At 45.9% G+C, this 25,874-nt stretch overlaps 1 protein-coding gene across 2 annotated transcripts; it reads left to right on the top strand.

The window, feature by feature from the left end:
• The first annotated feature begins 2,632 nt into the window (after positions 1 to 2,632).
• On the top strand, positions 2,633 to 24,970 carry LOC140207033 (uncharacterized). Of its 2 annotated transcripts, none has more exons than XR_011888464.1 (4): positions 2,633 to 2,717; positions 10,555 to 10,719; positions 17,575 to 17,777; positions 24,563 to 24,970. XR_011888464.1 is itself a non-coding variant. In XM_072275350.1 (4 exons), exon 4 carries the CDS (start codon positions 19,359 to 19,361, stop codon positions 20,379 to 20,381), a length of 1,023 nt encoding a protein of 340 aa, XP_072131451.1. In that variant the 5' UTR covers positions 2,633 to 2,717; positions 10,555 to 10,719; positions 17,575 to 17,777; positions 18,952 to 19,358; the 3' UTR covers positions 20,382 to 23,337. The 2 variants fall into 2 exon arrangements, 1 of the variants encoding a protein (XP_072131451.1); XM_072275350.1 differs by lacking the exon at positions 24,563 to 24,970 and adding an exon at positions 18,952 to 23,337.
• Positions 24,971 to 25,874: the final 904 nt, after the last annotated feature.

Here is a 25,874-nt window from a genome sequence, read left to right as displayed (position 1 = left end):
CCTGGATCCACCTCTCACTCCCCAGCTCTTGCCCCATCCCCACCCCTCACCTCTTTTCTCGGACTATTTCCCGTCCACTCTCAGTCCAGAGGGAGGGTCTCGGCCCGAAATGTTGACGGTCCATTTCCCTCCACAGATGCTGCCCGACCCACTGAGTTCCTCCGGCAGTTTGTTCTTTGGTCTGTATGACCCGTGTTAGTGTGGGGAGCGGGATTTTACACCATATTCCCGGTACAATCTCAACAAAACACAAATAATTGTCACTTTGCCCGGACCATTGGCCCCGCTCGCAGGACAACAGTCTGCCGGTGTTTGCCCCCAATGTGGTGAATCGCCACCACCGTGGGCTCAGACATTTCCACAGATGAGCCCCTCCTGTCCCCACCGGGACAAACATCCTGTCCGCCCCCTCTCTCACCGTCTTCATCCTCTCCCTCCCCGGGGAACCGGCATCAAACCGACGGGCCGAGCGGTCTCCTCCTACCTCTCAGCGATACATCAGACTCCGGCCGCAGGAGACGCTTCACAAACGCCCCAACTTCCCTCGGAGGGAAATGGAAATAAATCAGAAAGCGGACATTTACTTTGGGATTTGTTCGGCTCTCATGAGGAGTTTGACTCTTGTGCGAGCGACGGTGTGAGTGGGGGTAACGCCCTCTCGGCCGGTCCGCCTCCACGACTGGTTGTAACCAATGATTGACATCCGTTCGCACCAATGGGAATAGCGCAGCTCCTGAATCCTCTGTTGACAGCGGTGGGGAAGGGGCTCGTCACGTGATTAGTAGCCCAGCCGTTAAACCGATAAAGCTCGAGCTCTCCAGCGCATGGGTGACGTAAGACACCGCCCACGTGAGGGCAGATGCCGGTGTGGGGAGCCCATGTGTGACGTCAGGCACGTGAGTGCGTCTGTGTGACGTCACCTGTGGGGGAGCGCTCTTATTCAAAACCACCTCAATGGACATTTCTTATGATTTCAGTGGGACAACAACATTAATCACGGGTTTCATCACTGAATCCAGTGTTGTGAGATGTAAAGTCCCCTGTTATGTGTCCGGCTGTGCTGTGTTGTTGGTGGAGTGGGCAGCGTGGTGTTTGTCTCGATTCGGGTCACAACACCAGAATTGCCAGCGGGGTCCACACACAGTGTATTAGTGACCAGAAAACCTCCCGTCCCTGCAGTCTCTGTCTCCTGGTAAACTCAACACCCTGACAATGTGGATCATAGATACCCCTTCCTCTCAGAGTCAGGGAATCATTCAGACAGCTGATCAAAGAGAGGAATTATATTTATTGGTCATTAAAGTTCACCCAGATTCGTTTGGACGGATTTGATGTGGAGTTCGGGGGTCACAGTGAAAGGGCCGGACGGCCGAACTCTCTCCGTTGTCTAAACATCCTTCCAGGTGAGGCGACCCTTCACCTGTGAATCTCCCGGGGTCGCCCGTTGTGTCCGCTGCTCCCGATGCGTCTCCTCTACACCGGTGACACCGGCTCCTCCGCAGTTGTGCGGGGTCGGGTTGTTTTTACTGGGGGGATCGATGTTATTGTTCCCATTTGTGGGAGGAGTGGGGTTTTGGGGGTTGATGATCGGGATGCCGTTCCTTTTTATGCGGGGGTGGGATGGGAGTTTGATGTTTCTCTCTGAACGACTTTCATATTCTTTGTTCCGTGGCTCACTGGAGAAGAAAACAAAAACTCAGAGCTGTTTATGGAGATCTGCTTTGATAATTAATTAACCTTTGAACTATCTGCTCCGAGCGGGATTTCCCGGTGTCCAAACATTTTCATTCCGATTCCCATTCCCGTTGCGACGTGTCAACCCATTGCCTCCTCTTGTGCCAAGATGAGGCCACCCTCAGGGTCCAGGATCAGCGCCTCATATTCCGTCTGGTTACCCTCCAAACTGATGGCATGAATATCGATTTCTCCTTCCGCCGAACAAATCTCCCCCTCACCTCTCCCTCCCTCTCTTCCTCTCTGACTTTTCACGTCCACTCACCTGCTGATCACTTCTCTCTGGATCCACTGCTCCATCTCTTTCTCCTATTCTCCACTCTCCTCTCCTATTAGATTCTATTTTCTTCTGCTCTTGAGCTTTCCCACCTACCTGGTTTCACCTATCACCTTCCAGCTCGGCATTTCCTCGCCCGCCCCGATTTTATTCAGATATTTCCCCTATTCCATCTCAGTCCTCAGTTCAACTGGAAACGTCGACTGTTAACTCTTTTCGATAGGAGCTGTCCGGACTGCTGAGTTCCGCCAGCATTTTGTTTGTGTTGCTCTGGATTTCCAGCATCAGCAGACTTTGTTGTGTTTGTGATTTACATCTCCGCTGTCACTCACGCCTCCGGCCACTAGTGGCGCTGCAAGGACCTCCGGCCACCGATGGCGCTGCACGGACCTCCGGCCACCGGTGGCGCTGCACGGACCTCCGGCCACCGGTGGCGCTGCACGGACCTCCGGCCACCGGTGGCGCTGCACGGACCTCCGGCCACCGGTGGCGCTGCACGGACCTCCGGCCACCGGTGGCGCTGCACGGACCTCCGGCCACCGGTGGCGCTGCACGGACCTCCGGCCACCGGCGGCGCTGCGTGGACCTCCGGCCACCGGTGGCGCTGCATTGACCTCCGGCCACGGGTGGTGCTGCGGCGAATATCCTGCTGAGCGTCGGCCCGGTGCCCAGCACAGTTGTCGCCGGCGGTTCTGCTATCGGGGAGGTGAGTAATGGAGTTTGTGTAAATCGGGGGTTTGCTGCAGTTGGAAAGGGCCGGGACCGAGTTCTGCCGGACGGCTGCAGGCTCCGGGCTCTCCGGTCCCGCAGCCCCGGTTTTAGCTTTGCGCCCGAGCCCGGGCTGTGGGATCAGTCAGTTGTGGTTCCCAGGCTGGGAGGGGGTTTGGGGTGAAGGGGATCTGTCTGTGTGTGGGTAGAGGTTACGGGTGGACTGTGGGTGTGGGGGTGAGTGGTCGGAAAGATGTGGGACCCTAGGCCTGAAAGGGGGCGGTTGTTAGAAAGTGGGATGTCCTTTCAGCAGGGGTGCAGTGCTAATTGTTTTAGGTGCCGGAGCTGACAAAATACTTGCCATTTCCTAGATCCTCTCTCTCACCCAGTTTGTGTACCTGCTGATTTCATGTACTGGGCAACCTCCTTGCCCCATTCGAGTAATGAATAGGTAAACAAATTGAGTGTGGTATATATATGTATATCTTATGTCAAAATCAGATTTATTATCACAGGCAATTGAAATGAAATTTGTTTGACTCAGCAACAGCAGTTGAATGCAATACATAAATACATATTCTGGCATAGATAATAAATTAAAACATAATAAATAAAAAACTAAATCATTATGCATAATGAATAGACCATAAGACCAGCAGAAGTAGGCCATTCGGCCCATCGAGTCTGCTCCGCCATTTTATCATGAGCTGATCTATTTTATCCTATTTAGTCCCACTGCCCCACCTTCTCACCATAACCTTTGATGCCCTGGCTACTCAGATACCTATCAATCTCTGCCTTAAAGACACCCAATGACTTGGCCTCCACTGCTGCCCGTGGCAACAAATTCCATAGATTCACCAATCTCTGACTATAAAATTTTTTTCGCATTTCTGTTCTGAAAGGGCGCCCTTCAATCCTGAAGTCATGCCCTCTCGTACTAGACTCTGTCCATGCCTTCTAACATTTGAAATGTTTCTATGAGGTCTCCCCTCATTCTTCTAAACTCCAAGGAATACAGTCCAAGAGCGGACAAACGTTCCTCATATGTTAACCCTCTCATTCCTGGAATCATTCTAGTGAATGTTCTCTGTACCCTCACCAAAGTCAGCACATCCTTTCTTAAATAAGGAGACCAAAACTGCCCACAGTACTCCAAGTGAGGTCTTACCAGCACCTTATAGAGCTTCAACATCACAGCCCTGCTCCTATACGCTATTCCTGTAGAAATGAATGCCAACATTGCATTCGCCTTCTTCACTACCGACTCAACCTGGAGGTTAACTTTAAGGGTATCCTGTACGAGGACTCCCAAGTCCCGTTGCATCTCAGAACTTTGAATTCTTTCCCCATTTAAATAATAGTCTGCCTGTTTATTTTTTCTGCCAAAGTGCATAACCATACACTTTCCAACATTGTACTTCATTTGCCACTTCTCTGCCCATTCTTCCAATCTATCCAAGTCTCTCTGCAGACTTTCCGTTTCCTCAGCACTACCGGCCCCTCCACCTATCTTCGTATCGTCAGCAAACTTAGCCACAAAGCCCTCTATTCCATAATCCAAATCGTTGATGTACAATGTAAAAAGAAGCGGCCCCAACACGGACCCCTGTGGAACACCACTGGTAACCGGCAGCCAACCAGAATAGGATCCCTTTATTCCCACTCTCTGTTTCCTGCCAATCAGCCAACACTCTATCCAGGTATGTAACTTTCCTGTAATTCCATGGGCTGTTATCTTGTTAAGCAGCCTCATATGTGGCACCTTGTCAAAGGCCTTCTGAAAATCCAAATATACAACATCCACTGCATCTCCCTTGTCTAGCCTACTGGTAATTTCCTCAAAAAATTGGTTGAATAGATTGTTAAAGATGTGTAAAAACAGAAATGATGTATATTAGAAAGTGAGGTAGTGTCCAAAGCTTTCAAAGTCCATTCAGGAATCAGATGACAGAGGGGAAGAAGCTGTTCCTGAATCGCTGAGTATGTGCCTTCAGGCTTCTGTATCTCCTGACTGATGGTAACAGTGAGAAAAGGGCATGCCCTGGGTGCTGAAGGTCCTTTGTAATGGATGCTGCCTTTCTGAGACACCGCTCCCTGAAGATGTCCTGGATACTTTGCAGGCAGGTACCCAAAATGGAGCTGACTAGATTTACAACATTCTGCAGCTTCTCACGGTCCTGTGTAGTAGCCCCTCCATACCAGACAGTGATGCAGCCTGTCCAAATGCTCCCCACAGTGCAGCTATAGAAGATTTTGAGCTTGTTTGTTGTCATGCCAAATCGCTTCAAACTCCTAATAAAGTACAGCTGCTGTCTTACCTTCTTTATGACTACATCGATATGCTGGGACCACGTTAGATCCTCAGGGATCTTGATGCCCAGGAATTTAAAGCTACTCACTCTCTCCACTTATGATCACTCTTATGATGATCGGTACGTGTTCCCCCGTCTTACTCTTCCTGAAGTCCACAATCAGCGCTTTCGTCTTACTGACATTGAGTGCCAGGTTGTTGCTGTGGCACCATTCCACTAGCTGGCATATCTCACTCCTGTACGCCCCCTCGTCACCACCTGAGATTCGACCAACAATAGTTGTATTGTGGGTAAATTTGTAAATGGTGTTTGAGCTGTGCCCAGCCACACAGTCATGTGTATACAGAGAGTAGAGCGGTGGGCTAAGCACACACCCCTGAGGTGCGCCAATGTTGATCGTCAGCGAAGAGGATATGTTATTACCAATCTGCACAGACTATGTTCTTCTGGTTAGGAAGATGAGAATACAATTACAGAGGCCCAGGTTCTGCAACTTCTCAATTAGGATAGTGGGAGTGATGGTATTAAATGCGGAGCTGTAGTCGATGAACAGCAGCCTGACATAGATGCTTGTGTTGTCCAGGTGGTCTAAAACCGTGTGAAGAGCCATGGAGATTGCATCTGCCATTGACCTATTGTGACGATAGGCAAATTGCAGTGGGTTCAGGTCCTTGCTGAGGCGGGAGTTCATTTCAGTCATAACCGACCTCCCAAAGCATTTCATCACTGTCGATGTAAGTGCTACCGGGCAATAGTCCTTAAGGCAGCCCACATTCTTCTTCTTTGGCGCTGGTATAATGGTAAACCAAGATGAAAGAAATATATCAATTCCAGAGCTCCACAGAAATATAGTGATAGTTAAAACATTAACAATAGTATAGCCTATCAGTACATTTCAGTGTATAACTGGTACAATAAAACATATAATAATTTAATAATATGACAAAGTATTACATGGTTGTACTCACTAATTATCATAAAATATAATTATCAAGCAAGTAAAGAAAAAGACAGTAATCATGTATTTTACCAATTTAAAAATAATTACCTACTTACCAAATGCCACCAATGAGAAGTTTCACAATAATTTCCTCAAAGGGTCAGGTGTAATATGTGTTCGTGGGTCTGAAGCAACTCTTGTCCTGGTATCATCTGCTGATCTGTGGTACTGCAGCCATGTTGTGACATACGGCTCAGGATTCCACTGAACTAGAGGAGGTCTGTGTAGTTTAACAAACATAAGTGCTGATACATGATCTATGAGAGTCCTTGAGTGTGTTGCTGTTATTATCAAGTTGATGTGACTGAATCCTCTCTCACACTCAGCAGTACTAATAGGAATAACTTGTGAACAGCTCAGTAATGGGCGTAAATCTTGGGGGATGCAGCGTCCACGATCCTCCACATAATCTCTGAAGGCATTTATTACAGAGGAAGAAGAAAGCTTAAGCCTCTTACAGAGAGATGATATTGCAGCTTCTCCATAATTCTCCATCAGGCAGAAGGTACCGAAGCATCCGGGCTCAAACGACAAGACTGCGTAACAGCTTCTTCCCCCAAGCCATCAGACTCCTCAATACCCAGAGTCTAGACTGACATCCACATCATTTATTATTATATTGTTATTTGTCCGCTACTGTGCCTATTGTCTTGTTTATAAATTATTGTACTGCCCTGCACTGTTTTTGCACACTTTATGTTGTCCTGTGCAGGTCTGTAGTCTAGTGCAGTTTTTTAATGTTGTTTTTATGTAGTCTAGGGTAGCCTTGTGCAGTCTCACATAGTCTAGTGTAGTTTTGTGTTGTTTTATGTAGCACCAGGGTCCTGGAGAAACATTGTCTCGTTTTTACTGTGTACTGTACCAGCAGTTTATGGTCGAAATGATGATAAAATACGACTTGACTTGGAAAAAAAAATTAAGCAGTATTTTAGCAGGCCAGTTATCTTTATCAAGGACACACATTTCATTTGGCTGGGAATTAATACATACTTTGAGGTTTAGAAGTTTGAGAACTTTTCAAGGATGTTGCCGTGAACATAAGGTGCTGCAGATTGTTTATAAGACGAGCAAGAAATTGTCGATAGTTAATGGAGACAATTTTGTTGTTGCTTGTTAAGGTAATTTCTCCAAATTTCCCCTTTTCAACTGCCTCTTGAGCTTCTAGAGTTCTTGTACCAGGTTGGTCTTTCAGTCCATACAGTGATCTTCTGATCCATTGGGTCAGTTTGTCTGCATAAACAGTCGTAGTAGTGTGTTTCTGTAAACACTCTGACAGTAAACCAAGTTCATGCAACGTGTCATACGTTAGAGCTCAGTCCGATAGAAACTGTCCTGAAGAATCTTTTCAACAGACCTTCATAGGTTTTTCTGTCACTCCCAGATCCTGTTTCATTCTTCATTGCTTTTTCAAAGTGAAAACACAGTGCTTCATAATTTTGTCACACTGCTGAAACTGTTCGAAATGAGCTAGCCACACACCTGGTGCCCAGAACACGGCCTATTTTGCAAATTTGTTGTTCTAGTTGAGAGGCACATTCAGACAGTTCCTTTTGATTTGGAGGTGATCTACTGTAAACAGAGTAGAATTTGTCCATAAATGATTGAAAATGATTAATTCCGTGAACTTCTCTCACTGAATCACCTACTGCAAGTTCTAATCTGTGACTAAGACCGTGCCAATTTGTCACAGGGTAATGTTCCTTGAGAATTGTAGCAACACCAGATTTGACAGCAGGCATTACGTTCGCCCGATCACTAGCAAATGCTACAAGGTTCTGTTTCAAGTAAGAGTCATCAAACCCATGGTTCATGAGACAATTCAGAAGATGCTTAACAATAGTTGCAGCTTTCTGATCAGGCAGTTCAATTAGATCTAAAAACATAAAATGGGGATCACCTTCCTTATCACGTTTCAAATAAACTATTTCGGTGGTCTTAATGCTCAGGCTTGTTGATTGATCAATGAGAACAGAAAATTTGCCATTTTTTCTGTTTGATATGCTAGCAAATTTTCTTTTTCATATTAATGGCTACTGTTGAAGTCAGAAGTTTACATACACCATACACCACTCAGTTTTACACAATTCCTGACATTTAATCCAAGAAAACATTCCCTGTCTTAGGTCAGTTAGGATCAGTACTTTATTTTAAGAATGTGAAATATCAGAATAATAGTAGAGGGTGTAAAAGAGGCTTACGAGGATATTGTCTAGATTAGAGGGCATGAGCTATAACGAGAGGTTGGACAAACTTGTGTTGTTTTCTCCAGAGCGGCGCAGGCTGGGCTGACACTAGATGAACGTTTATAAGATTACGAGAGGAATAGATAGAGTGGACAGACAATATATTTTTCCCGGGGGTTGAAATGTCTAACACATTTAAGGTGAGAGGAGATGTGAGCGGCAAGTTTGTTTCTTTCCACAGAGTAGTCAGTAGCTGGAATGCTCTGCTTGGGTTGATGGGAGACCCCCACCAGTCACGTGATCCCATTTGCCCGTCGCATTTAACCACAGATGTAACAAGCCCTTTGTGCATGCTCACAGTCTCCGGGTGAGCCGTGTTTTCCTTTCCGCTCAGTGCTGGACTGGACTGGATCATCTGCAGGATTGGGAAAGTGTCTTCGCCTCCTGGGTCGGGGTGCCAGGGGTTGGGATCACTGTCTGTGGGCCAAAGATATCACTTTCCCATCGGTGTGTATTGAGACCGATCCCGAGCGGGGAGATCTGATGTTGGCCGTGAGCCCTGAACCGAAAGCCAATTACTCATTTAGTACCCAGTTATCTGGGCTCTTCAAAAAATGTGTCGACTTCACTTAATCTGCATTGAACGATCCAAACCAGGAGCCCAGGCTGCCTATTTCCGCAGAATTCCCACCAACAGCTTCAGTGAGGCTGTGTGCCACAGATCTGCCCCACCCTCCGCTTTGCGATGCAAATTCATGTGGTGTGTCCTTCAGTCACCGGATGGGTGGTGATGCTTCCTCCATGTTGCGTTGGGGAAATCTGATGTTGGCCACCGAGTCCTGTTAACTTCCCCCAACTCGCCTCATTTCCTGAGGCTCCTCGCATTTGTCCTGAAGCTTTATGGATCTTGTGTCTTCTCCCCGACCAGAGTGGGTGAGAAAGGAGAACGTCCCAGGTTTTGGGGATCTTTGATTTCACTGCCTACATTACCGAGGGACTGGGAAGTCTAGGGGGAGAGAATGGTTTCTGTGATGTGCTGATCTGTATCCAAAGTTCTCTGCTGTTCCTCGCAGTCACAGGCAGAGTAGTTACCATACAAAGTGTGAAGAGTCTGGGTGGGAAACTTTCTATGGTGTGTTGATAAAAATTTGGTGAGGGTCAAAGGGCATATGCCAAAATTCTTATTGTTTGTTCTAACTATGTCATTTTATGAGCTTTTATTATGTGCGATTAATTCAGTATCTGTGTATCAGTGATCGTCCTTGATCCCTTCTCCCACCTGGTTCCTTCTGCTCATCCCTGCCCATCTTGTTCAACCTCTGTTTAGTCTCCTGCCGCCCACTTCAGTGGTATGCATCAACCATCTGGGTCAACCTCGGTCCACCCTGTATCCCACCACCTCAATGTTATATATCAGCAATCTTTCTTTTACCCTTTGTCTTCATTGTGAAGTGTTCTTTTGCACATTTGGCCTTGCTGAGTTATTTCCAGAATCAGTTTTTGTTAGCTGGAATGCCAGAGGGTCATCAGGTTCCAGTTCTGTTGTGCATTGGTGTGGAGATGCTAGTTATTGAACTGTGACTGGCTGACACACTGCAGCCTTTTACTGGCAGCAAAGAGTACTGGGAGAGTTGGTGCTTCGGCTATAATCCTGTGATCTACATTCCAGGCATATGGAACTGTTGGTGTTTTGGCTTTGACTTTGGTTAGTGCTTCTACAGATGGGGCTGGATGGTCGTCCTTCTGCAATGAAGCAGAAATTTCGAGCAGCTGGAGGAGGGATGTATGGTTAAGTAAACCTACTGAATGCTGAAAAGCCTGGACACAGTGGATATGGAGAGGATGTCCCCATTAGACAGAGAGTCTGATCTGACAGCACAGTCTCAGAATAAAAATGCTTCCCTTTAAAACTGAGATGAGGAAAATTTTTTGGCCTAAAGATATCTGATCTGTGGAATTTGTTGCCACAGAGGTTGGTTGAGGCTGCCATTTGAGTAATTTTATAACAGAGATTAATATATTCATGATTGCTAAGTAGCTTCAGGGTTACAGGAGGAAGGCAGGAATATGGGGTTGGAATAAAACTCAGCCATGGTTGAGTGGTGGGGCAGACAAGATGGATTGAATCACCTAATTCTGTTCCTGTCTCTTATGTCTCACCATGTCTTATGCCATATCGTTTTGTGACGTGTGAGGGACAATAAAAGATTGTTCACTGAGATCATTATACCTGCCTTCAATGTTTAGCTTTCTGAGTTTTGTTCTTAGTAACATTAAGCAGAAATGTTTGGTTCTCCTTTTTATTGTTAATGTGCTTCATTACCTTTCGTGTTACAGTTAGACCTGCGGTGAGAGATTCATTGGAAGAAAACCCCAACTGGAAGCAAACCACGACTCAAATGAGGGAACAACAACATCTGAACCAGCCCGAGGATTTTGAGCATTAACTGGAGAGAACCCATCTGATTTGGAGGATCCAGTGATTCATCAGGAGAAAGTTTGGTGAGTCTCATTTACTCAAACACTGGTCCTTTAGGCATTACATACCTGCACAAAGGAAGGTAGGAAATAGTTGGAGTGAGACTGAATGTGCCCAGAAGTACCAGTTATGCCTCTGTCAGACCCAGTTGCAATCACTCCAGGTCTGGTAATGTGTTTCCAGCAGCCCAGCCCTTTAAAACCACTCACATTCTGTGGAAGTTGAATCCGGATAAAGTCACTCAGAGACTGTATAAGTACAAACTCGTTTTTCCAAGCACCCGGAGCTTACTCAGTTCGTCGCTCAAACAGGAACAGTCTATGACTGTACCTGCCCTATCCAGTAACTGACTAACAATTCCCCTTACACCACAGGTATATCTGTCCAGATACCCCCCACACAAGACAGGCTGGAGCCAAAGTTATTTACAACATGACAGCCCCTAAAGACAAATTACAAAGTAGTCATCATGGCTTACACACACAGAACAGACTGAAGCTGTCCTATCTCTATGCATGAGTGCACAGGGAGATAAGCATCCTGAAACCCTAGCTAGCTACCCTCAAGAAGAAATATGGCTCAGCGTGGCTCAGCACATCTGTTGATCATCAGCAGTTTCTTTCAGAAAAACAGGCTGCTATTGTTTAACGAAGTGTTAACCCTTTTACATACTTTATCATTCCCTCCTTTTGATTATTACTTGATCTACAAAGCAGTAATTTTTTACAGAGAAAGCAACAATGGTAATGATAACAATCATATGTACAACTATTAGGCCATAATGCAATATCATGCCCCACATATTACCGAACAGGCCTTCGAAGACCACCATTTCGACCCTTTGGTGAACCCGTGTAAATCCTGCCCTACTTTCTTGATGCTGTCAATCTCCTTGGCAGTGTGCTGGGAGAGGGATGTAATGTTAGTAGAGTCATCAGGGATATAGGTGCAGCATTCTGTGTAAATAATAGCACAGGTTCCCCCTTTCTCAGCCAGGATAAAATCTGAAGCCATACGATTCTATAGGACTGTTTGCCGGATTGCAATCATTTCAGTGGATATTTCTGTTACTTGGGCCCGTGTTTCTGTCAGGGCCCCTGCAGTATTGTGGCCAGCTCCTCAAGTGCTGTAGCCAAACTGATTATCTGAATTCCTGGCTACTCCGTAGGAGAGAAAAGCGATCATCCAAAATCGCTCAGTCTCAGCTTCTCCGCTGCTGGGCACCTGCAAGTATGGCCAGGATGCATGATTCCCAGTACAGGAAGTTCTGTTTGAGAGATACCATCCCTCAGAACACTGACAGCCACAGTTATCTCTGACTGGACCACAGTTCCTCACCTCACTTCCCCGGGTGATATTTGAGAAAGTCCAGGCTGGGAGTTCCTCAGTCTGGTTGAGCGGGATTACTGACATTGGAATCATAGTTTTACCATGCTGGGGAATTTCAGTACAAACCCAGCAGGCCCCTACTTCTACCTGTTTGGCATAGGTGTGACAGAAAGGTGTTAACATGGGGACCCCCGGATTCTGGGGTGAGCCCTCTCAAAGATGTAAACACGAACACCACTATTAACCAATACATTTTCCTTTAGTCCAAGAGAGTCCTTCTACTCAGTTCCTTCAGTAACACATTTGTAGTCTGTTTGATGTATCCACTGAGATTGCCCCTTCAGTTTCACAGCGTGGGAGTGGTCAGTAACTCCTGATGTGGTCCTCTCCACTGAGGTCCGAGTTTCCCTCGATTCCAGTTCTTGATCAGGACAAAATTCCCAAGTTCTATGGTGGAATAGTCACTCCTCTCTGTGGGGTAGTTCTCTTCCTTGTAAGCCTGCCATACCTGCGAATGTAATGCTTGGAGAATTTTGGTTAGTTGGCCCGTAGTCATGTACAATTTCCGGAAGATTATTTATGTACAACTCCAAATGCATAACGGGAATCTGTGTAAACGTTCGCACTTTTGTCTGTTGCAAGGATACAGGCACGAGTCGGAGCAAGCAGCTCAGCCTTCTGGGTGGAGACAGCTGCCTCAAAAGAGGCTTGCTCAACTATTTCACTGTCCGTCACTATCGCATAGCCAGAATATCGTGCTGGATTCACAAAGAGCTTCCATCCTCATAAAATATTGCCTCGGGATTGAGGGGATGTTGCGAAATGGGTGGGAGAGTCTGTCCTTCTCTCACGGTGATCCGGATAGGGAGCAGTTGGTGTGGCCGACTTCATGGCCTGAAATTGCCCAGAGATGGGGTATAACATCTTGGGTTCAGTCAATATTAAAAGTGTGCCTTACCAGATGTCCCGTCTTCACCTCAGACTCCTTCCAGTATCGGAGTTGGCCCGCGGCAGAGTCTTGCCAGTCTCCCTTGGTGCTGGGGACTTGTTTCGTCAGGGTGTAGGCAAGGAACTCCAGGTTCTTCCCTCGGAGAGGTCCCAGAGTGCTATCCTTGTCTGTGCAGAGAATCTTGACTTACAATGGTTAGAGCAAGTCTCTCCCTGCTAGATTACACCTCAGACTGGTGGTGACTGTAAATGAAACCACACACTGGGTCCCCCTGGAATTCCACCTTCAGTGGCTGGGTACGTGAATAAGTACGTTCTGTGCCTTCAAACCCAGACAGAGTGATTGTAGAATCTGATAGCTGGAATCCCTTTTCCAATACTATTTTCCGATACCTGATGGAGAGTGGTTGTGGTTGCCCCCATATCAATCATAAACAGAATTGGAATTCCAGCAACTTGCAATATTACATTGGGCTTTTTCCGAGGAGTGGTACTCATGGTAGGAAGCATCCTTGCTTGTCAATTTCTATATGGATTGTTGTCCCCACCTGTCCCTTGGTAGGTTTTTGTTCCCATTTCTGATCCCCAGATATAGCTCACTCGCGTCCTTCACCCTGCTGAACATATTCACCTTTAATATTAGTGCCCTTCGGGGTTGATCAGGATTCGAAAGTCGGCTCGCAATAGTATGTCAAAGCTCGTCGCATTCGATTTTGTTCACTGTCAGGCCAATCCATATTATTTGTTTTAATCATGTTGGCTAACTTAGTTGGTAAGCATTGGAGCAGTAAGACATCAAACTGGGCAGACGGATTCCCATCATTAAAGGCTTGGTCTCCTGTGAAAGTGCCGTAGCAGGCCACAAATCGCTCCCAATAGTCTGGTCCCGATTCCCCAGGCTTAGCTTTGCATTCAAGTACTTTAGTGATGTTTACAGGTTGCCGGAGGGCCCTTTCCAAGGCTTGAATAATCCGGTCTGTCTGTTCATTCTCATTATGGTTTCCCACTGGTAACTCCTGATAGGTTTGGTATCTCAATTCTGCCTTTCATTTCCCCCTCCTCAGCTCAGAGAATCGTGCAGCAGAGACAGAATAAATCTTGCGGTGTCACTTTATACATTTGTGTAGTACTGTGGACATACTGAACAAACTGCACTGGTTTTTCTTTTCTATCTGGGGCCTGATTCATGATCATTATCATTTCTTAAGGCTTCCAGGGTGCATACAGAGGAATCACTGAGGGCTGTCCCTCCTCCTGCTCGTGGATTGGGCAGCATTTGGGTGGGCAATTGTCTTTGTGGAGCCATTAACTCTGGGGTTTTATTGGATTCTTCCCTCCCTGTCTCGGAATAATCCTCAGTATTCCCTGTGTGGATCTCTTTTACCCGAGCAGCCACCGTATCTGAGCACTGGGAGGATTGGGGTTCAGGAGCACTGGGTGCACTTGGACAGTGTGCAAAGGCTCTTGTGAGAAAATCCTTCATTACCCGTTAACAGGCCTACGAGATAGGTTGTGTGAGAGTGCAGATGAACCCAATCGAACCCAAAGGAGATCAAAGTTCTTAGTGCCAGTGATTTGCTAGCTGTAAGAATGAATACCTCTCTATATAAAATTCACTGTGCACATTTTGTCACTGGGTGGAAAAAATGCACAGTACAAGATTTTTGTGCACACTGGTCATTACCAATTAGAAGGGACATTGGTGGGAAGGTGGGGAGACCTCCAGTGTCCCTGATGCCCTCACCTGCAACAGGGGTTCCCAACCTTTTTTGCACCGCAGACTGGTTTATTATTGACAATACTCTTGTGGACCGGCCGACTGGGGGTGGGGCGGGGTAGAGTTACGAAGGGACAAGGATAGCAGTCAAATAAGTTGTGTTTACTCTGAGAAAGACTACAATGACCATGAAGCCTTGCACGGGCACTTGTGTGTGCATGCGTGTACGTACCGATTTTTTTTCTACAAATTGTTTTTGGCTATTCTGTTCAGTGAAACTACGCTGTACATACATTATTTCTACTTTACATAGGCTGGGTATTTATCGTATCATTCCAGCTTTTACTTTATATTACTGTTATATAGTGATAAGTCAATTATAAGTCACTTGTAAGTCATCATAACATTTTAAGTAACGTTTGGATATTAAACACACAGCACATATTTTCCCCGTATGAACATATAAAATCATTGCAACACACCAATATCGCTGAATCAATGGGAGCCCTGGGCTTGTTTCCCTGCAACAAGACGGTGCCATTGAGGGGTGATGGGAGACAGTGATACTCGAAGGGAGTTCCTTATGTCCAGTCTATTCCACAATTTAGTTTTCATTGCATTCATTGCAGAAAACCCCGCTTTGCAGAGATATGTTGGAAATGGAATCAACGTTTTTCGTGCTTTCGTGGCTATCCCAAGATATTCAGCCTTGACTTTGATCCGGAATGCCGGCAGAGATGTTATGTCAAACGTACTTTTCAGCCCACCGTCATTTGCAAGCTCGAGGAGTCGATCTTCTTCCCGTGCTGACATGGATGACGTGTGCGGTTTGACCTCTCATGCGTTCAAGTTCAGCAGAGCAGTGGGCATGATAGAGAATGAGGAAGGGTGCAGCTGACTCATATTGCCAAATCATATCGTTGCCTCGCGGCCCGGTACCGGTCCATGGCCCGGTGGCTGGGGACCACTGACCTACAAGATGTGCATCCAGCTGCAGCTTGTAACCCTGCACTTTAAGGAGTTGGAACTTGAGATGGATGAATTCCGGATCATCCAGGAGTTGGAGGGGTTGATAGATATAACATGAAGAGAGGTGAGTTACACCCAAGGTGCAGGACACAGGAAACTGGGTGAGAGTCAGGAAGGGGAATGAGGTTAAATAGCCATCGCAGAGTACTCTTGATGCTATCCTGCATAACAACAGGTGGGCCACTTTAGAAACTGCTCGGGGTCGGGAAATTACCTGGCAGAGGAAAGTCAAAGCGGTGACAAGGGATTTGTTAGTTCAGGAATTTAAACTAGCAGAGGTCTAATATTCTAGTGGTAAGTTTGGCTTGTGCGAGTGTGGGGAGTCGGGGGTGTTGGTTAAACACAGTTGGAAAGAAACTGTTCCCAAATCTGGCCGTACGAGTCTTCAAGCTCCTGAACCTTCTCCTGGAGGGAAGAGGGACGAAAAGTGTGTTGGCTGGGTGGGTCGTGTCCTTGATTATCCTGGCAGCACTGCTCCGACAGTGTGCGGTGTAAAGTGAGTCCAAGGACGGAAGATTGGTTTGTGTGATGCGCTGCGCCGTGTTCACGATCTTCTGCAGCTTCTTCCGGTCTTATGGATGTTATGTTGACTTGTAGAAGACATTGGTGAGGCCTAATTTGGAGTCTTGTTTGCAGTTGTGGTCACCTACCTACAGGAAAGATGTAAAAGAGGTTGAAAGAGTTCAGAAAAAATTCACAAGGATGTTGCCAGGTCTGGAGGACTTGGATTATTGGGAAAGATTGAACAGATCAGGACTTTATTGCTTGGAATGTGGAAGATTGAGGGGAGATTTGATTGTGACAGAGGTGCATAGATAGGGTAAATGCAAGCTGGCTTTCTCCACTGGGATTGGGTGGGGCTACAACCAGAGGCCATGGGTCAAGGGTGAAAGGTGAAAGGGTAGGGGAACATGAGGGGAAACGTCTTCACACAGACCGTCATGCAGGTGTGGAATGAGCAGCCAGCACACCCGGTGCCTGCAAGCTCAAGTTGAACATTTCAGAGGTTTGTACAGGTACCTGGATGGTAGGGGTATGGCAGTAGAAAGTTTAAGTAGCTCGGCACCAACCAGGTGGGCCAAAGGGCCTGTTTCTGTATTGTATTATTCTATGACTGTGACAAGAACCTGAAATAATACAAAAACTCACTTTAAGTCCTTTTACTAGCTGTGCGGACCAACCATTCATCTCAGCAGGAATTGTTTATATGGTGTTAAAACTGTGGCAGTTAATAATACATAAAAGAAAAGTTAATAATACATAAAAGAAAATTCCAGCTGCACTTTAACAAAGGCTATTCGTGTGAGAGTGTTTCAGTTACTGTGGGGCCAGGCACCCATGCAGCTCAGTGGGAAGAGGGAATAATACCAATGGAGAGAGTCAAACTGAGCCAGGTCACAGATTGGGGATGGTAGAAACATAGAAAAAAAAACTACCCCATAACACGGGCTCTCTGGCCCACAAAGCTGTGCCGAATATGTCCATACCTGAGAAATTACCTCTAATTTTCTGAGCTCCATATACCTGTCCAGGGGTCTCTTAAAAGGCCCTATTGTATCCACCTCTGCCACCGTTGCCAGCAGCCCATTCCACACACTCAGCACTCTCTGCGTAACAAAACTTACCCCTCACATCTCCTCTGAACCCATTCTCATAGAGACAGGAAGAACATCAGAGAATTTGATGGTCATTCCAGATACCATCACTGTGCGCAGTTAGAAGATGATTTCTTGCTCTAACTTGGGTTGAACTTCACTGTAACAGCGTGATGCCAGATCACACCTTGACAGCTCAAGTGATCTCATCTGAAATGTTGTCCTGCACCCATTGATGGATTTTGTAAATCTTTTTACAGGTTAAAAATGACAGGGAATTTGTCTACGGGAATCTTGAACACAACACGCTAGTTTTGCTGTCTCTGTCCAGATATTTAAGAAGTGGAGCAAGGGATTCACTCGATCATCTGACTGACTGGCACGCTCGTCATTTTACACAGGGGTGAACCCATTCACCTGCTCAGACAGTGGGAATGGATTCAGTCAGTAATCTCAACTGAAGGTACATCAGCAAGTTCACACTGTGCAACTCCATTCCCTGTTAGTGTTTGCTCTTTTGTTTGCCCTCTCTTTGGCTTTTATGTTGGCTTTGGCTTCTCATTTCAGCCACGGTTGTGTCCTCCTGCCTTTCCAATGCTTCCATTTCTTTGGGATGTATCAATCACTCAGCTCCTGAATTGCTCCCAGAAACTCCAGCCATTGCTGCTCAGTTGTCACTCCGACCTTTTCCTTTCCAAACAAGTTTGGCCAGCTTCTCCGTCATGGAAACATGGAGAAGTTCAGTTCTGAAACAGGCTATTTGGCCCATCTATTCAATGCCAAAAAAACATTTAAGCTGTCCAATGCAACCACCTGCACTGGGACCATTGCCCTCCGTACCCCTACCATCCAGGCTTCCATCCAAACCTCTTCGAAATGGTGAAACCGAGCTCATATTCACCACTTGTGCTGGCATTTCATTCCACACGCTCACGACCATTTCAGTAAAGAGATTTTCCAAATGTTCCCGTTAAATTTTCACCCATGGCCTCCAGTTGTCATCCCACCCAACCTCAGTGGAAAGAGCTGCTTGCATTTACCCTATCTATACCCTTATAATTTTGTATACTTCGAACAAATCTTCAATATATAATTTCCTTGTTTATGTTTAGAGCCTTTTTTAGGGGTATAGGGATGATGAGGGGCATTGATTGTGTGGATAGCCAGAGATTTTCTGCCAGGGCTGAAATGGCTAACACAAGGGGGCAGAGTTTTAAGGTAATTGGAAATAGATACCGAGGGGATGTCAGGGGTAAGTTTTTTACACAGCGAGTGGTGGGTGCGTGGAATGCACTGCCAGCTATTTGTGTGAGAGTGTTTCAGTTACTGTGGGGCCAGGCACCCATGCAGCTCAGTGGGAAGAGGGAATAATACCAATGGAGAGAGTCAGACTGAGCAGGTCACAGATTGGAGATGGCAGAAATTCCCCATTCTTATTGAGACAGGAAGAGCATCAGAGAGTTTGATGGTCATTCCAGATACCAGCACTGTGACCAGTGAGAAGATGATTTCTCTCTCCAGCTTGGGTTGAACTTCACAGTAACAGTGTGATGCCAGATCACACCTTGACAACTCAATTCATCTCTTCTGAAACGTTGTCGTACACCCATTGATGGAGTTTGTAAATATTTTTACAGGTTAAACACGACAAGGAATTTGTCTGCAGCAATCTTGAGCACAACACGCCAGTTTTGCTGTCTCTGTCCAGATACTTAAGAAGAGGAGCAAGGGATTCACTCTATCATCCTTCCTGCTCAGACTGTGGGGAGGGATTCACTCGATCATCTGACTGACTGGCATGCCCGTCATTTTACACGGGGAGAGGCCATTCATCTGCTCAGACTGTGGGAATGGATTCAGTCGGTCATCTCAACTGAAGATACATTAGCAAGTTCACACTGGGACGAGGCCCTTCACCTGTTCTGTGTGTGAGAAGGGATTCAGTCGGTCTTCCCACCTGTGGACACACCAGTCAGTTCACACTGGGCAGATGTTGGTAATCTGCTGAATTTGTGGGGAAGGATTCACTAGGTCATCTGACCTAATGGCTCACCAGCGAGTTCACACTGGAGAGCAGCTGTTCACCTGCTCAGACTGTGGGAAGGGATTCACTCGGTCATCCGCCCTACTGAGACACCAGTCAGTTCACACCGGGGAGCGGCCGTTCACCTGCCCGGACTGTGGGAAGGGATTTACTTGCTCATCTAAACTGAAGCTACATCAGAGAGTTCACACTGGAGAGAGGCCATTCACTTGCTCAGACTGTGGGAAGGGATTCAGTTCGTCATCTCAACTGAAGATACATCAGCGATTTCACACTGGGGAGCGGCCGTTCACCTGCTCGGACTGTGGGAAGGGATTCACTTCGTCATCTGAACTGAAGGGACATCAGCGATTTCACACCAGTGAGAAGCCGTTCACCTGCTCAGACTGTGGGAAGGGATTCACTCGGTCATCCGACCTACTGGTACACACGTCAGTTCATACTGGGGAGAGGCCGTTCAAATGCTCAGACTGTGGGAAGGGATTCACTCAGTCATCTAAACTGAAGGTACATCAGAGAGTTCACACTGGGGAGAGGCCATTCACCTGCTCAGTGTGTGGGAAGGGGTTCACTTGGTCATCCAACCTAAAGGCACACCAGCGAGTTCACACAGGGGAGCTGCCGTTCACCTGCTTGGACTGTGGGAAGGGATTCACTTACTCATCTCATCTGAAGGGACATCAGCAAGTTCACACTGGGGAGAGGCCGTTCACCTGCTCAGACTGTGGGAAGGGATTCAGTCGGTCATCCCACCTACTTGTACACAAGTTAGTTCACACTGGGGAGAGGCCGTTCACCTGCTCAGTGTGTGGGAAGGGATTCACTCAGTCATCTCAACTGAAGGGACACCAGTCAGTTCACACTGGGGAGAGGCCATTCACCTGCTCAGAATGTGGGAAGGGATTCACTCGGTCATTCCACCTACTGAGACACCAGCGACTTCACACTGGGGAGAGGCCGTTCACCTGTTCAGACATTGGGAAGAGATTCTCTCAACCAAATCAACCAAATGTGCATCACTGAGTTCACACTGGGGAGAGGCCGTTCCCCTGCTGTGAATGTGGGAAGCGATTCACTCAGTCATCTAACCTTATGTAACTCTCGCTTCAGCTAGCAGATTAATATAGGGGGTGATAGCCCCCCTGCCCGGCCAAACTTAAGAAATCTCGTTTGGGTGGATGCTGCGTGATGTGTCCCCTGTTACAAATCAGTACCCGGAAATAATAAACAGTAGACAATATCTGATTAAACGATTGAGCTTTATAATTCTTACTTTGACTGAGGCTGAGGAACTGGTGTAGGGGGCAGGGTTTCAGATTTCAGGATCATTGGGATCTCTTCTGGGGCAGGTGGGACCTGTACAAGAGAGACGGGTTACACCTGAACTACAAGGGGACCGGTATCCTTGCGGGGAGGTTTGTTAGTGCTATTGGGGAGGGTTTAAGCTAGGTTTGCAGGGGGATGGGAACCAGAGTGCCAGAGCAGATAGTGGAGCGGGGGTGAAAATAAATGATGTTAAAAGCTCGTGCAAAGCCACAATTAGAAGGGTTGTGAATAGTGGAAATAATCTCCTGAGGTGTGTCTATTTCAATGCAAGGAGTATTGTGTGGAAGGCAGACGAGCTGAGGGCGTGGATTGACACATGGAATGACGACATTATAGCCATTAGTGAAACTTGGCTGCAGGAGGGTCAGGACTGGCAGCTTAATGTTCCAGGGTTCTGATGTTTCAGACGTGATAGAGGCAGAGGAATGAAAGGTGGTGGGGGGTGCAGGTGGTAGCATTGCTAGTCAGGAAAATGTTACAGCAGTGCTCAGGCAGGACAGATTAGAGGGCTTGTCTATTGAGGCCATATGGGTGGAGCTGGGAAACAAGAAAGGTATGGCCACATAAATGGGGTTGTATTATAGACCACCCAGTAGTCAACGAGAATTGGAGGAGCATATCTGCAGAGAGGTAGACAACTGCAGGAAGCAAAAGTTAATGATAGTAGGGGATTTTAATTTTCCACATACTGATTGGGTCTCCCATACTGTTAAATGTCTAGACAGGTTAGAGCTTGTAATATGTGTTCTGGAAAGTTTTCTAAATCAATATATGGAGGTACCAACTAGAGAGGATGCAATATTAGATCTCCCATTCGGAAATGAGTTAGGACTGGCGACGGAAGTGTGTAGGGGAGCACTTTGGTTCCAGTGATCATAACGCCAGTAGTTTCAACTTGATCATGGATAACGATAGATCTGGTACTCGGTTTGAGGTTCTAAACTGGAAAAAGGCGAAATTTGAAGAAATGAGAAAGGATCCAAAAAGCATGGATTGGGACAGTTTGTTCTCTGGCAAGGGTGTGATTGGTAAGTGGGAAGCCTTCAAAGGAGAAAGTTTTGAGAGTGCAGAGTTTGTATGATCCTGTCAGGATTAAAGTCAAAGTGAATAGGAATAAGGAACCTTGGTTCTCAAGGGATATTGGAGCTCTGATAAAGAAGAAGAGAGAGTTGTATGACATGTATAGGAAACAGGGAGCAAATAAGGTGCTAGAGGAGTATAAAAAGTGCGAAAAAAAACTTAAGAAAGAAATCAGGAGGGCTAAAAGAAGACATGAGGTTGCCTTGGCAGTCAAGGTGAAGGATAATCCAAAGAGCTTTTACAGGTATATTAAGAGTGAAAGGATTGTAAGGGATAAAATTGGTCCTCTTGAAGATCAGAGTGGTCGGCTATGTGTGAAGCCAAAAGAAATGGGGGAGATCTTAAATGGGTTTTTTACGTCTGTATTTACTAAGGAAACTTGCATGAAGTCTATGGAATTAAGGGAAACAGGTAGTGAGATCATGGAAACTGTACAGATTGAAAAGGAGGAGGTGCTTGCTATCTTGAGGCAAATTAGAGTGGATAAATCCCCAGAACCTGACAGGGTATTCCCTCGGATCTTGAAGGAGACTAGTGTTGAAATTGCAGGGGCCCTGGCAGATATATTTAAAATGTCGGTATCTACGGGTGAGGTGCTGGAGGATTGGAGGATGGCTCATGTTGTTCCGTTGTTTAAAAAAGGATCTAAAAGTAATCTGGAAAATTATAGGCCGGTAAGTTTGACGTCGGTAGTAGGTAAGTTATTGGAAGGAGTACTAAAAGATAGGATCTACAAGTATTTGGATACACAGGGGCATAATATGGAGAGTCAACATGGCTTTGTGCGTGGTAGGTCATGTTTAACCAATCTGTTTTTCGAGGAGGTTACCAGAAAGTGGATGAAGGGAAGGCAGTGGATATTGTGTACATGGACTTCAGTAAGGCCTTTGACGAGGTCCCACATGGGAGGTTAGTTAGGAAAATTCAGTCGCTTGGTATACATGGAGAGGTGGTAAATTAGATTAAACATTGGCTCAATGGAAGAAGCCAGAGTGTGGTAGTAGAGGATTGCTTCTCTGAGTGGTGGCCTGTGACTAGTGGTGTGCCACAGGGATCAGTGCTGGGTCCATTGTTATTTGTCATCTATATCAATGATCTGGATGATAATGTGGTAAATTGGTCCGGGTGCAGGTCAGTGGGACTAGGCAGAAAAGTGGTTCAGCAGAGCCAAGAAGGGCATTCTGTGTGGTAGTGTTCTGTGGTTCTATATGGTTAGTGAAGTAAACAAAAAGAAAAGGGCCCACTCTCTCCATTCGCATCTTCTCATTTCTCCCCAACAAAAGAACACGAAAATCCCTCTTCCAGACTCACAAGAAAGAACATTTCTCTCACTGGATGACCTCGCACTCCAAAACCCTGTTATCTCCAGTCATAACCTAAACATTGCTGCTACAGAGAAACCATTACCTCAGCAGTGAAACACTGCACAGAGGCCGTTACATTAGCAGTGAAACCTTACAGCGTGTTACACTTGTGACATACTGCTGGGTTCACACTGGGGAGAAAGTTTCAATAAGCTGCATGCTGGATATTTGTCCATCACCGTGCTGAATGCAATTTCGAGAGTGACTGTCAGTGCTGAACTCTGCAATTATTGCTGCTGCTCACCACACCCAGTTCTGCACCCTGGTCACTGGGCATGGGAGGAGTTTCTTCTGCTGCATATTCACCTTTAATGGGGCTGGAGTTTAATATTCTGGATCTGAGACAAATAAATCAGTTCTATTTTAAACTCTGTCTCCGGTACTTAGTGAATTTATAACACACCTAGTGTACAGTAGAGAGTCAACTCAGGCCGGCTGGACCCTGCCAGTGATTCAGTGCCACAACAGTCCTTTGAAATCCTGCACTGTTGTTCATCTCTCACTCTCCCTGTGGTGATGGGTTCCAAACAGTCACCACTCTGTGGGTGAAGAGGTTTTGCTTGAATTCTCTGCAGACTGAAGTCGTCGAGCTGACTGCAGCTCTGTCTGAGATGTTCTTCGCCCCTCTAATCTCTGGGCTGAGGAAGAATGACATTGGTAGTTAACCTCCTTATTCAGGGCTCATTTCCACATTATGGGTCACTTTCCCTGCTTGTATAGGGTTGTTAGAAAACACCACTGTCCTCTAAAGACTGAAAGCAGAATGGGAAACTATCAGTTGGATGTTCAACGGAGCAGAGTCAGAAACCAGAGGGGGGTCTGCACAGGGCAGAGTTTGGGGCTCTGGACGATGGTCAGGGTAAGAATGTATGATGAGGAGAAGGGAATCAGCAGCGGGGCGTGGCAACGAATGACAGAGTAGCAACATTTGGAAGCTGATTGACAGGGAATATAATTCGGTTGTCTGACTGATGACACAAGCAATGCCCGTGGTGAGGTGCTCCACTTCGAGGAACATGTGTGTGTTGGGAATAGTTTTATCTATTGAGGGAGTTGTTCCTGCTTGTTTATCCTGTAATATTATATCCAGATGGTTATTTGAGATTGTCCTGTCTGTAATAATTTATTGATTATCATATGAAATGTGAGATTCTGTCCCGAACTGGACCAGGTTTGAATTTATGGTGCCTTAATGAAGTTATGGTGGTCATTCATGAGTTTTTATTTTAAAGCAAGATTTTGGTGACTGATATTTGCCATTTCATTGTGCCTTCATAAGTAATCAGATTGATTCAAACTGCTGGATCCTGGAATGTGTTGGATTGTGTCTGGTTTCTCGGCATTTGCTGGATTTATTGCCTTGTTTGTTTGTATTGTATGTATTTTTGATTTTTTTTTCCTTTGTTTAAACACCTTGTCCTGTATTTCTGCAAGGAACCCCTCTGTTTCTGGGAAGAGGTCTCCAACTCTCAGTCAGGTGCTCGATGCTTCCTTGTCACCATCTGGTCTGCTCAGATCGTTGGGATGTCTCCCATGGAGGGTCATACTCGTTCCACTGGTTAATGTTTTCTTCCATAGTGATGATTCATTTCTCTGAGTTGTCCTCTCATTGAAGTTTTCCGGTCTGTATTTCTTATCACGATGGCATACACACACCTGGAGTGCTGAATCCTGTTCATTTTTGATGAAAATATATACTTAGAAGTTTTATCTGACTGTTGTGTGATTTTTTTTTTCGTGTGTGTTACTTCTCTTCCTCCTGTCCAAGGTAATGTTAATCTAAGTGGGTTTGAGTGTCAATGGTCTATTCTAAACTTTTCTAAAGTTCTTATTTATCTTTGTAAATTTGACTGATTGAAATGGGACCAAGATATTTTTTTTATTTCAAAAAAAAGTCAATTGATGAAGATGTTTATTGCCTTTGTTGAATTTGTTAACTATTGAGCTCTGTTTGGCAGTTTTTTAAAAAACTTTGAACTAAATTTTGTTAAAGGTTTTCCCTATTTTGCACTACTTCCTATTTTCTTTGCTTGTTGATATTCCAGATACGTGGGTGTCAAGAGTCCCAATGAAGGGTCTTGTCCCGAAATGTTGATTCCCATCCATAGATGCTGCCTGACATGCTGAGCTCCTCCAGCACTTTGTGTGTAGTTCTCTGGATTTCTAGCATCTGCAGGTCCTTTTGTTTCCCAGATACTTGCATGTTTCTTAAAAGAACAAGCTGGTAGTGGGGTTGTGTGGCTCTGTTGGTAAAATATTAAACAAAATCATTAGAAAGAGGTGGCATAGGGTTGGAAGGTGTAGAATCTGTGGGTAGATTTAAGGAGCAGCAAATGTAAAAAAAAAAAAATCCTTGATGGGAATTGTATGGAGACCCCCAAACAGCAGTAAGTATGTGGTCCACAAAATAAAATGGGAGATAGAAAATGTGTGCCAAAAGGGCAATGTTACAATAGTCATGGAGGATTGTCATGCAGGTGATAAGGAAAATTGGGATGGTGTTGGTCTCAAGAGGAGAAATTCGTAGAGTTCCTACAAGATGCTTTTTCAGAGCAGCTCATGGTTGAACCCACTTGGGGAACAGCTATTCTGGATTGGGTGTTGTAATGAACCGGATTTAATTAGGTCACTTAAGTTCAAAGAACCCTGAGGGGCAAGTGATCTTAATATGATCAAATTCACCCTGACATTAGAGAAGGAGAAGCTAAAGTCCGATGTGGAATAAAGAGAATTACAGAGGCATGAG

The sequence above is a fragment of the Mobula birostris genome, chromosome 13, assembly GCF_030028105.1.
Source record: "Mobula birostris isolate sMobBir1 chromosome 13, sMobBir1.hap1, whole genome shotgun sequence".
NCBI classification, from domain to species: Eukaryota; Metazoa; Chordata; class Chondrichthyes; order Myliobatiformes; family Myliobatidae; genus Mobula; species Mobula birostris.
Note: the sequence above shows the minus strand (reverse complement) of the source record. Positions and strands in the feature narration are given on the sequence as shown.

Excerpts from the sequence above, each read along its gene's own strand:
- LOC140207033 (XM_072275350.1), top strand. The coding sequence starts at position 19,359 with ATGGCTCACCAGCGAGTTCACACTGGAGAGCAGCTGTTCACCTGCTCA.